At 42.2% G+C, this 12,535-nt stretch overlaps 1 protein-coding gene across 1 annotated transcript in view; it reads right to left on the minus strand.

The window, feature by feature from the left end:
- The window catches only part of LOC120991647 (227 kDa spindle- and centromere-associated protein-like), a 91,557-nt gene that overhangs the window by 15,098 nt on the left and 63,924 nt on the right, over positions 1-12,535 (minus strand). Inside the window, exons 11-13 of the mRNA XM_040420442.1 lie at positions 10,945-11,009; positions 2,607-2,683; positions 2,438-2,520 (exon numbers count right to left, since the gene is read on the minus strand). Of these exons, the coding sequence (XP_040276376.1) occupies positions 2,438-2,520; positions 2,607-2,683; positions 10,945-11,009 (225 nt within the window). The remainder of the gene's footprint in view (positions 1-2,437; positions 2,521-2,606; positions 2,684-10,944; positions 11,010-12,535) is intronic.

Genomic DNA, 12,535 nt, shown 5'->3' on the forward strand with positions numbered 1-12,535 from the left:
AGGGTCCCTGTCACATGTACAATTTGCCCTGTGGTTGAAGTGACACTTGTCTAATAATTTTTTATCTCATTTTGTTCAGCCAACTGCTTGAGGGCAGCAGGGCCCCCTGATTTCTAGGGCCCCACATATTTTCGTGGTGGTAAAGACTGCGACTGGTTGCCATCCAAAATTCTTCCATTGCTAGGAAAGAGTCACTCTTGGCGTAACATTGTACTTGTCTGCTTAACCACCAACATTACTGAATGGGAATTGTGAAGAAGGCACAAATGTAGCTCAATGGTGGTTACCTGGACATTTTGCAGGGGCCTTAAATGCAGACCTTGCCTCCATCAAAGGGTGGCACGTCACGCTGAGCCAAGACCGGGTCGGTGGATAGACACACACATTTATAACACATCAATTTATTCACAGCTGTAATTGTAGCCACATATTATATACCACAGTATCCCAGAAAAGAGGAGAAAATTAAGAAGCTGCATTGTTTATGGTAGAGCAGGTCCCTTTCTAGGGATGAAAGCTATACCCTATGAATTAGCTATTCCCTATTGGCCACTCATCAGGAGAATGAGCACCATGCACCTCTTGGATCATCGCTTGATATCAATAATCTAGCTTATATTTCTTATAGTTTATAGGGAACAGTCTCCCTTTAAAATTAAATTTCTAGTCACTTAAAAAGTTTAAAATGAAAATAGTAGAATTCAGCTGGCAGAGTCATAGGGCAACTTCACAGAAGATGAGAAGTTTTTCTGACATTAGATTACTACTGCAACATTGAATTTTTTGTTATACACTGCGTGCAGAATTATTAGGCAAATGAGTATTTTGACCACATCATCCTCTTTATGCATGTTGTCTTACTCCAAGCTGTATAGGCTCGAAAGCCTACTACCAATTAAGCATATTAGGTGATGTGCATCTCTGTAATGAGAAGGGGTGTGGTCTAATGACATCAACACCCTATATTAGGTGTGCATAATTATTAGGCAACTTCCTTTCCTTTGGCAAAATGGGTCAAAAGAAGGACTTGACAGGCTCAGAAAAGTCAAAAATAGTGAGATATCTTGCAGAGGGATGCAGCACTCTTAAAATTGCAAAGCTTCTGAAGCGTGATCATCGAACAATCAAGCGTTTCATTCAAAATAGTCAACAGGGTCGCAAGAAGCGTGTGGAAAAACCAAGGCGCAAAATAACTGCCCATGAACTGAGAAAAGTCAAGCGTGCAGCTGCCAAGATGCCACTTGCCACCAGTTTGGCCATATTTCAGAGCTGCAACATCACTGGAGTGCCCAAAAGCACAAGGTGTGCAATACTCAGAGACATGGCCAAGGTAAGAAAGGCTGAAAGACGACCACCACTGAACAAGACACACAAGCTGAAACGTCAAGACTGGGGCAAGAAATATCTCAAGACTGATTTTTCTAAGGTTTTATGGACTGATGAAATGAGAGTGAGTCTTGATGGGCCAGATGGATGGGCCCGTGGCTGGATTGGTAAAGGGCAGAGAGCTCCAGTCCGACTCAGATGCCAGCAAGGTGGAGGTGGAGTACTGGTTTGGGCTGGTATCATCAAAGATGAGCTTGTGGGGCCTTTTCGGGTTGAGGATGGAGTCAAGCTCAACTCCCAGTCCTACTGCCAGTTTCTGGAAGACACCTTCTTCAAGCAGTGGTACAGGAAGAAGTCTGCATCCTTCAAGAAAAACATGATTTTCATGCAGGACAATGCTCCATCACACGCGTCCAAGTACTCCACAGCGTGGCTGGCAAGAAAGGGTATAAAAGAAGAAAATCTAATGACATGGCCTCCTTGTTCACCTGATCTGAACCCCATTGAGAACCTGTGGTCCATCATCAAATGTGAGATTTACAAGGAGGGAAAACAGTACACCTCTCTGAACAGTGTCTGGGAGGCTGTGGTTGCTGCTGCACGCAATGTTGATGGTGAACAGATCAAAACACTGACAGAATTCATGGATGGCAGGCTTTTGAGTGTCCTTGCAAAGAAAGGTGGCTATATTGGTCACTGATTTGTTTTTGTTTTGTTTTTGAATGTCAGAAATGTATATTTGTGAATGTTGAGATGTTATATTGGTTTCACTGGTAAAAATAAATAATTGAAATGGGTATATATTTGTTTTTTGTTAAGTTGCCTAATAATTATGCACAGTAATAGTCACCTGCACACACAGATATCCCCCTAAAATAGCTAAAACTAAAAACAAACTAAAAACTACTTCCAAAAATATTCAGCTTTGATATTAATGAGTTTTTTGGGTTCATTGAGAACATGGTTGTTGTTCAATAATAAAATTAATCCTCAAAAATACAACTTGCCTAATAATTCTGCACTCCCTGTATAAGCCCAAGCATGGAAGCTTTTGTATTTTTTTTTTTTTTTACATGAGTGTGTTCTTTGTCTTTGCGTCTGTATGTTTTACCTGGAAGTCTTTTATCGACCTTAGAAGAAATGTTAAAATCTGTTCTTTTTCATTGTCTAATCTCACATTACTCATCTTAAGACCTTAAAAGGACAAAAGGACAAATGAGGTGACACAAATGCAGTCAAAATTTGACATAATGTTCAGTGGGTATAATGCATAAACTTACATTCTAATTGATTGAGTAAATCTGCCAGATGTTGATAGCAGGCAAAGATAATGTCTGTATTCAGTTCTGATCTTGTGCTGAAGAGAAAACAGAATGTCTTAACATCCAAAAATGAAATAAACAGTTCTGACTCCAGCATGTATTTTTTTATTTGGACTGTACTATTATGTAAACTGCAGTATATACACAGTCGAGTCACCTTATCATGACTACTTCCTAATTGTGTATTGTGAATGGACAAATAGCACCCTTGTGAATAAGCGACATGGAAACTGCGGAGAACCATCTGCCCTTGATGTGTGAGGTGAACATTGGCTACAAAGGTACTTGAGGGGACTCTACTGTGCAGGGGGCTCTACTGTATAGGGGACATCGAAGCAGAAGGATGGTCACTGGACCTCTGCTAACAAAGTTGCATTGGCAGAAAAGGCTTCAATTTTCGCAGCAGAATTGGACCTCCACTGAATGACAAAGGGCTGTCTTCTCCAATAAGTCATACTTTCTGCTTCATTGAATGGATGGACATTGACGTGTCAGGCGAGAGGCGAGAAACATCAGAGAACAAACTCCTTGCAACCATTGCTGGAAGAACACAAGCTGGCAGTGGCGGTGTTATGGTCTGGGGAATTTTTGAGTCATTGTGTGGGCCCACTAATCCATGTGGAAGGCATTCTCAACCAATTTTGGTATGAATCCATCCTTGCAGATCTCGTACACCTATACATGCTGATTGTCTTCCCTGGGGCGGATGGAATCTTCCAGTAAGACAATGTGACATGTCACATGGCTAGAAATGTCTGACATTGGTTGGAAGAGCATAACCAAGACTTCCAAGTGCTACCTTGGCCCTCTAATTCCCTAGACTTGAACCGAGATTGAGCATCTGTGAGACCACCTCAATCGTCATGTTCATCTATGGATCCTACTCTACAAACCCTTCAGCAGCTGTGGGATCCACTGCAACCAGCTTGGCTCCAGATACTTGTAACAATTAACCAGGACCTTATTGAGTTACTTCCAGCCCATCTAGCTACTGTCCGTGCTGCACACGGCGGTTACTCTGGATATCAGGTGGTGATTATAATAATGTGACTTGACTGTGTAATCGTCTCAATGTTATAAGGCCATTGAGGCTATTATGCTACTCAGGACATGCACAAGGATTCCCATTTTGGCTATATCACATTTACATGTAATACACTATAAGGAAGATATACCCCACTAAACACAATACACAGTGCCATACATTTTATAGTGGCTGCGCTTGGTATTGCAGCCCAGGCCCTCCCACAAGAATGGGAATTAGGTGTACATAGGCCATTTGACCAATAATTTCTGCGCCACTGGCCTGGGAAGAGGCCACAGCACTCAACGGAGCATTGCATATTCTCCAAACAGCTGATCCAAAGAGATGTCATTTATAATGTCCTATGTGAACTACAGTTTCCTATTGTCAATTAAAGTTGCTTTCTGCGTCAACCACACAGATCACTAACCATAACATATTAGGCCCATTAGCTCTTTGCTATCCATTTCATTTGGCTGAAGCATGGACCTACAGGATTACTTCTTGCATGCAACTTGACCATAGCCATTAAATGTTTCAGCACACGTTCTGAAGCTCATTGGTAAGCTAAAGAGTCTTTGAAAGGGTATACCCATCTTGACATTTAGGGCATATCTATAGGATATGCCCTTCAAATCCATTTGGTACAGTTCCTAACTCTGAGACCCACACCTATATCAAGAATGAGGCCAGAATTTGGACCTGCACCTATGGCAAATAGTATGAATATGTCATAAATGTCGAGATGGATATACCCCTTTAACTCCAAAATAATTTCAATCCAGTTCTCATGCTAACAATACTGTAGAAGGGTGCACTGTAAATTACATATTTTGTATGCAGACCAAGTTGGTTAACTTCATTTGGACATTGTTTTAAAGCCTTTAAAATTGATGGCCTCTTTTTAGGATAGACTATCAACATTAGATGGCTGGGGGTCCAACTCACTTGAATGGGACAAAGCTCAAATACCCTGCACCACCGCTAATAAAAGTAAGGCGTTTGGCGGTACAGTGCCTGCACCAATGTAAATAAGGAATACACTGCACTCCCCCAGACCCTTCAAATAGCAGATTGCTATGTGTGCAAAGATTAGCCCCCACCAATCTAAAATGTGTGGGCTTTTGGAAGGATGGGCCATCAATTTTAAAAGAATGTGTAATCCCGTTAACTTTTCTTTCCTGAGCTTAGTGCCTAGAGTACAATTCTACAAAACAATTCTAGCTGCATTTTCTTATACTCAGAGTAAACTTATTGGAGTCTAACATGATCAGAATTTCTAATGATATTTATATTCTTTGTCAAAGACTTATCATTTATCATGCATTCTCCTACAGTTCTTGAAATCTCTCATCATCACAATTGTATTTTATCTCATGGGAAACATGATCATTGTAACGGCATACAAGGGTATGCTCCAAACTCCGAACGGAACCTCACGAATAGCTGCTAGCAGACGAATAGGAAACGCACCCGAGAGGCTTACACTCCTAGCAATCAGTCTCTAACAGCATACAGTGAATCCCCCCAAGAACGAGACGAGGCTCCGTGTTGAGGGTCAAGCAGTGGTCAGCCAGAGCTGTGTGTTTATTGTTCTTATATAACATTGTTACACACTAGTACCACCCACAGGGTTTTGTAAAAACAACCAATAAACACATACAATACAGTAAAACACTCCCACACAAAATCCTCCCCTCTGCCTGTGATACAATTACCTTACACAATGGGTTGATGTAATTATCACAGGCAGGAGAATACACAATGTCTTCTGTCCTGGAGACAACCGAGGAGTAATTCAATTATCTCTCAGGACAAAGGGAAATCGCCAATACACACGTGGGGACAATAGGACAGACATCACTATTTAAATATACAATGTCCCAACCATTACAGTAACATAGACATTTAACATATCCCCAGATGGCTTGGATCTGAGCGCTCAAAATATCCAAACAGCGCTCAGATGCCACAAACACAGTCAAATCGCCATGGGGTTTTAGTTTAGCATAGGCTGATGAGAGGGCCCATAATCCTGGGGCAAGAGACTGGCAACCAGGCTTCTCCACCACCCAGTGGCGAGGTTGGTTTCGCCACAATCATTTTCATCTATTTTTACTGTAAACTGTCAAACTGTAAAAAGCAATATAATATTCTGCCAATTGTTGTAAGCAGATTTCAAATTATTGAAAAATATTTTTTGATTTTAATAGTTAAAACATTTTTGGACACGGCAATACCTGTTATGTCTATTTTTTATTGTTTATATATATATATATGCCCGTGCCTAAACACTTTGTCGAGGCCAACCACAAGGAGAAGGATTTGAAATTTATGTTAGTGGATCATATTTCTCTGTCTAGAAGGGGAGGTGACAGGACATTGGCTCTCAAACAACGTGAGCTTAGATGGATCCATCGTCTCAACACACTGAGACCCCATGGTCTCAATGTTGATTTTAAGTGGAGTGTAGTATAGGATGTGGCCCTTTTTTTGCTATTCCCTGTTGCCCCTCTCCATGTCGTGTCCTGGTGTATGTGAATTCCGTATTGGTGTCACTTTTTTGATATATATAACCAATTTGTTACATACAGATGTATAATTCTCTGTCTTATTGCTTATATTCTACTCTTTCTTTCTTTAGATCATTGGCACTCCGCTGGTGTTCTCTGTGGACGGTATGCGCCTTCTTCTGCTTATCCATGTTGGGATTATGATGATGGGAGAGATCCCTGGATGCATTTGTATTGGCTTTGCCATGTAACGTGTGGGTTTACTATAATCATGTTGTCTATCTGGAGTGGTGGTCTGTTTATTTTATTTCATCTTGGACTGTAGGGTCGGTGTCTGGGTTTGGGACCTGTGGCATGGACGTGTCGCTGATCCCTCGCCTTCCATGGAACAAGGGTTCTGCCGTGACAACGGCGGGACCTTTTGATCCCCGGCCTGTTGTCCTATTTTTGAAGTATGGCACGGGTTATTACTTTTTTCCAGTGCTGATATACTTTATGCAAGCCACGTTCACTCTGATTTTTATCTATTTATATATATAAATATACAAACTACAGTGACCTGCTCTGGTCCTTCTACCCACATAGTTCATTGTTGCGATGCCAGTGTCCTCCCCCTTTTTTTTCTCTCCTCTCGTCTGTTAACTCCCCCTTTCCTGCCGTTTTTTTATGTGCCCGGGTACCTGTGCCTGCCGTGTGGCCGGTTGGTGGACCACGATACACACTGCGGGACTGCTGGTGCTGGGGGAGCAATGTTTCATTGTTGCCTAGCGACGCGGGGCCGGCCTTGTGGGCGTGTTTCTACCCGGCGCGTCCTCCTGAGGAGTCACGTGTCTATCTCTGTGGTCATGTGCCCACACGTTTCCATGGTGATGACGCCTGGCTCCTCGGCTTGGAGCGTCCGTCTGGTGACGTGGCAGGCACTTGGGACATGCGCACTTTGACGGTGAGGACGCGGAAGTTTGGCGCGCCGTCCCATACGATCCGGTGTGAGTTCCTTTTTTTAAACTACATGCACTTATTCATTTGCACAGGTGATGTTACACTTTTTTGATTAACTAGATATTGGTCAATTATTTCATTTGATCGTTATCATAATGATCAAATATATATGTACACTGTATTGCACTATGATAAATATTATGCAATGTAGACCATTCGGCTATATATGATTTTTGTTTTTTGTACACCATAGATTGTATGGTTTATGCTTCATTGTCCTAAAGATTATATAAATATATATATATATATATGTAAAATTGGGAAAGGGGGTTATTTAAACTTTTAATATTTTTGTGGTTTTTTTTATATATATTTTTGTTCTTTCACAGTAACTATTCGCCCGCTTAGGTAGCTAGAACCTGGGATCTTTTTATCCCTTATCCCATTTGCCCTAATAGAGATTCTGTTAGGGTGACTGGGATCATGTACAGCTTAGCAGGGAGGTTAATATGACTGCCCTGGTAACCCCGCAATTTCACTGTAGGAGCTCTGATCAACAGGCAGAGAGGACAGCATCCTTCTGTCTTACGTCACAAAGGGGTTAAATGACGGGGTTTGGCGTGATCGCTGTTTTACTTGGGTCTCAAACTCAGTTTGAATTTGCTGCAGGACTGGAGTTAACTTCAGGTCTCACTTGTACACACTCCTGTCTGTGACTGCCCACTATCTAAATAGAGGAGAGATGTGGTAACTCTGGTCTCTAGTTTGTAGATCTATCCTAGGGACCAGTCACCTGGATCAGGGAAGATTTAGTCTCCTGCCTGGTAGAAGTATTTCAGAGCAGAATGAGATGCTGACACCTTAGAGGAAACTAAAACAGCAAGTTGAATTTGCATATATTGTCTGTATACAATGTAAAATGGTTATTTGCCAGTCAATTTGCCTGAGTGATAATTATAACAGAATTCAGCCAGGGAAAGCAAAGTTGGGCTTCTTTCACATCAGCATTTTTTATTCAGGTTTGGAGATCCGGCACAGGACGCTTCAGTTTCAATTAATGCATCCAGATGCATCCGTTTCATCTGGATCTGGTTGTATTAAATAGAAACTGAGCAGATGGAAAAAAAACTGACCCGGCAGCTTTGACTTACATTGATTTTCATGCCGGATCTGGTTTGTTCAGTTTCGCAAACCAGACACAAAACCGCAGCTTACAGCGGTTTTGTGTCCAGTCAAAAAACTGAACAAACTGGAACGAAATGCATCCTGATCTGGTTTGTTCTGTTTTGTCCCTATTGACAATGAATGGGGATAAAAAGGAAGTGTTTTGCCTCAGTTTTGAGACCCTCTGCCGGATATTAAAACCAGAATGCAAAATGCATACGTGAAAGTAGCCTTACACAGTCATCATGAGCAGAAATTATGTGGCTCAGATAATTCTCCAGCACTTGGCTAATACATTTAGCATAGCACAGAGAGGCCTTCACAACCTGAATGTGATTTGACCTCTCCGAAAACAATGTGCTGGGCAAACTATGCAGACAAAATGTGCTCGATTAGTAGGTTAGCAAGATGAACAGCAGTAGGAAGACCATACAAAGGAACAAAAGAAGCCATTTTGGAGACACATGGTACAACTACGCAGATTATAGTACCACCGGAGGATGGAGGCATATCCATGATAAAGTCCACAGCAATATTGCAGAGAATCTGGCACAGGGAAATGGAGAAAAAGACCTGAAGGTCTCTGATGGGAGGACTTATTTTGTGCACAAGTGGCACAGTAGGCAACATACTTATAGACATCATAGGAAAGCATAAGCCACCAATAGAGTCAGTAAATGAAGTTCAATGACTTGTGGAATCCTGGGTCCCCAGTCATTTCAGACCCTAGTATCTGATTTTTGTTTGCCAGAGGAACAAGTAATTATTCCTGAGGGAATTTTCTTAAACAAGACAGGAGCAACAGACATAATTCAGGTCAGATCATGATGTGTTAAGGCTCAGCAACCTGATCTGTTGGGTCAAAGGACTGCTAGAGGGCGCCTGCCTTGAAGTTCTCTGCAGCACAAGACAATAATAGAACTGAAGTGACCAAAGAATAGTGACCACCTGCCTTCACAGAACGGAGCTACCTGGAGATATATAAATTCTTGTGGTCAGTATAGATAACCACTGGGTGACAGGCACCAACCTCCCCCTCCACAGAATAGGTTTACACCCCTCTAGACCTAATTTAATGGCGAGAAGCTTGCAGTCTCCGATAGAATAGCTCCTGTCAGCAGAAGAAAACACCTTGGAGAAGAAACACATGCTTGAGTCTTGCCACTGTAGTCCTTCTGTGTTAGCACTGCTCCAGTTCTGAAAACCCAACCACCCCCAAGAAAACAAACCCACTGATGTCAAGGCAATGCAAGATGGAGGCAGGTTTGGAATGCAGCTGCCACCTAAGCTTTCATCTCTTGCTAGTGAGGATGCATTGGCCAGGTTATGGGATGGCCCCAACACCAAGCTGGTTCCACTGGACACCATTGAGGTTTCACCATGTTTTGCTGGTCTCTAAAAGAGATGGTAAGGAATGGTGCTCCCCAATGGGAAAAAAGTCCAGAGAATCAGGGTTTGCAGTAAACCGGAACTCAAGTGCAAAATAATGCAAGCCAGGCCCTGAGGTGGCTTCTCCAGTCTCCTGGCAGAAGAAGGTGCCATGCTGAGGAAAGGCCTGAGTTAGCTGTCCCTCTCTCATTCAAAAGACTGGTTCCCTGACCAAAGGGCTGGTGGTCCAGGGTCTGTGGCTCAGTCATCAGGCTGGATTCCTGGTCAAAAGGCTGCTGACCCGGGTCTTTGGCTCAGTATCCCCATCTCAGAGCCTTCTTTTGGTCACTTGTGCAGTCTGGCAGAGTCTCTCCTACTAAGCACTGGAACTAGGGGCTCTGACTGTTTCACTTTTATACAGTTTGTACCTGAACTAGTACCCTCTAGTGGGAGCGATGGAGTGGAGAACCACCGCCTAATTGAAATATTGTTGCAATTCCAGATCCTTGTATTGAGCTGACTAACACTTAGTTTAGACAGAGCCTAACCAGACAGTCAAGAGTTCACTATGTCTGTTTTTTCCTGTATGGAAGTTCCAAAAATATGTAGCTGAGCGAGCAAGAGTCCCATAGAAACTAATGAAGAGTGCACTGCATAAGCATGGCCACCTCTCTATGCACTTCTATGGGAATCTGCTCTTGGTTATTTTCGGAAGTGCCATAGAAATGAGTGGAGAGCAATCACCGCACAAGCACGGCCACCACTCTATTCACTTCTATGGCACTACCGGAGACCGCCTAGCCAGTGTGCAGCTATTTTTGGCACCCACCTTATAAATGAATGACGGGCGACCGCCCCTATGCAGCTGCTCTCAGCTCACTATGGGGGTCCTGTTCTGGAGATAGGTGCAGGTCACAGAGGTGAGACCCACACCTTTCTGACATTAGTGGCATATCCTAGCAACATGTAACAAATGTCAACGTTGAGATAACCTCTCTAATAGTTTATATTCGAATGGAATGATTTAAAGAATTATTATTGACCTCAGGGTTACAGCCACACATTTAGGTTTCTTAATGTAGTTTTGGAAGCCAAAACCAGGAGTGAATTAAAAAGAGGAGTATTATCTGTGCTTTATACTTTCTCTCCTTTTTATGATCCACTCCTGATTTTGGCTTCCAAAACTGCATCAAGAAACCTGAATGTGTGTTCATGACCTAGTAATGGTTTCCATGCTTAGACAATACAATCTGAACTCTAAACAAACGAATGTGATTTTGTGCCTTACCTTGCATATCTGTGAGTGTCATTCTCCAACGAATTCCCATCCTTCACATTTAATTCACTTTCTTCCTGAATGTTTAAAAGAAAATTTGTAGCACAAAATGCAGATATTTTCACTGGACCGTCTTTAATGTATATGACAGATGATTATTACATGGACCAAGACAGTAATTGTGTCGCATGTATTCATTCAATTACAATAGTCATTACAAAATACAACTAAAGGAGCTATAAAACAGACATAAATATTGACCCTTTAAAAGGGGTTGTGCAGAGGTTTTAGATTGATGATTAATCCTCAGGCTAGGACATTATTATCTGATTGGTGGGGGTCCAACACCCAGTACACGGCTTTGTCTTCATTACACTAAGCATCATCTCTCTTGCGGCAGCTGCGTAGTGTAATTACAAGTATTCGCTCTACTCAAGTGAATGGAGCGAGTACTTGTAATTACATTCACATCCGAGACGCTGGGCAGTGTAACGACGAGGAAGCAGCGCTCACAAGGAGTGTCACTTCTTCCAATAGTTGATCGTGGGGGTGCCAGGTGTCAGACCCCCATTGATCCGATATAGATGAGCTATCCTGAGGATAGGTCATCAGTATCAAAACCCCTAGGCAACTGCTGCACAACCACCTAATTTTTGCCATTTTCAGAAGTCCCATAGAAACTGCAAGTGTGGTCGTTATTCCATTCACTTCTACGGGGCTGCCGCAAATAGATGAGCCAGGGGATGAAGAAGCGACTGCGAAACGCGCGTCGGGGTCAGGACTACATTGGTCGATACTATACTACAGTATTACTCTTTAAAGAATTGTTCATTTATTGCACTACGCGCTTTATTAGATATGGATATGGGAATTTTTCCTCTGACCCACACTTTCTAGGGAGGGTGCACTTTGCAGTTTGGAGTAAACTTTATGCCCCTCTCTCCCATTGGTCTAGGTGGTGTAAAAGGAAATTGAACATGAATACCTTTCATCTAGGGGTTTTATAGATTGACATATGACACTTTATATGTGGTCCCGTTTCTTTATTCCTGTATATGTATGCTGCAAGTACTGGATTTTATACAAACCGGATTCCCAAAAAGTTGGGACACTAAACAAATTGTGAAAAAAACTGAATGCAATGATGTGGAGATGGCAAATGTCAATATTTTATTTATAATAGAACGTAGATGACAGATCAAACGTTTAATCCGAGTAAATGTATCATTTTAAAGGAAAAATACGTTGATTCCAATTTTCACGGTGTCAACAAATCCCCAAAAAGTTGGGACAAGTAGCAATAAGAGGCTGGAAAAAGTAAATTTGAGCATAATGAAGAGCTGGAAGACCAATTAACACTAATTAGGTCAATTGGCAACATGATTGGGTATAAAAAGAGCTTCTCAGAGTGGCAGTGTCTCTCAGAAGCCAAGATGGGTAGAGGATCACCAATTCCCACAATGTTGCGCAGAAAGATAGTGGAGCAATATCAGAAAGGTGTTACCCAGCGAAAAATTGCAAAGACTTTGCATCTATCATCGTCAACTGTGCATAACATCATCCGAAGATTCAGAGAATCTGGAACAATCTCTGTGCGTAAGGG

This window comes from Bufo bufo, chromosome 2 (assembly GCF_905171765.1).
Source record: "Bufo bufo chromosome 2, aBufBuf1.1, whole genome shotgun sequence".
In the NCBI taxonomy this organism is placed as follows: Eukaryota; Metazoa; Chordata; class Amphibia; order Anura; family Bufonidae; genus Bufo; species Bufo bufo.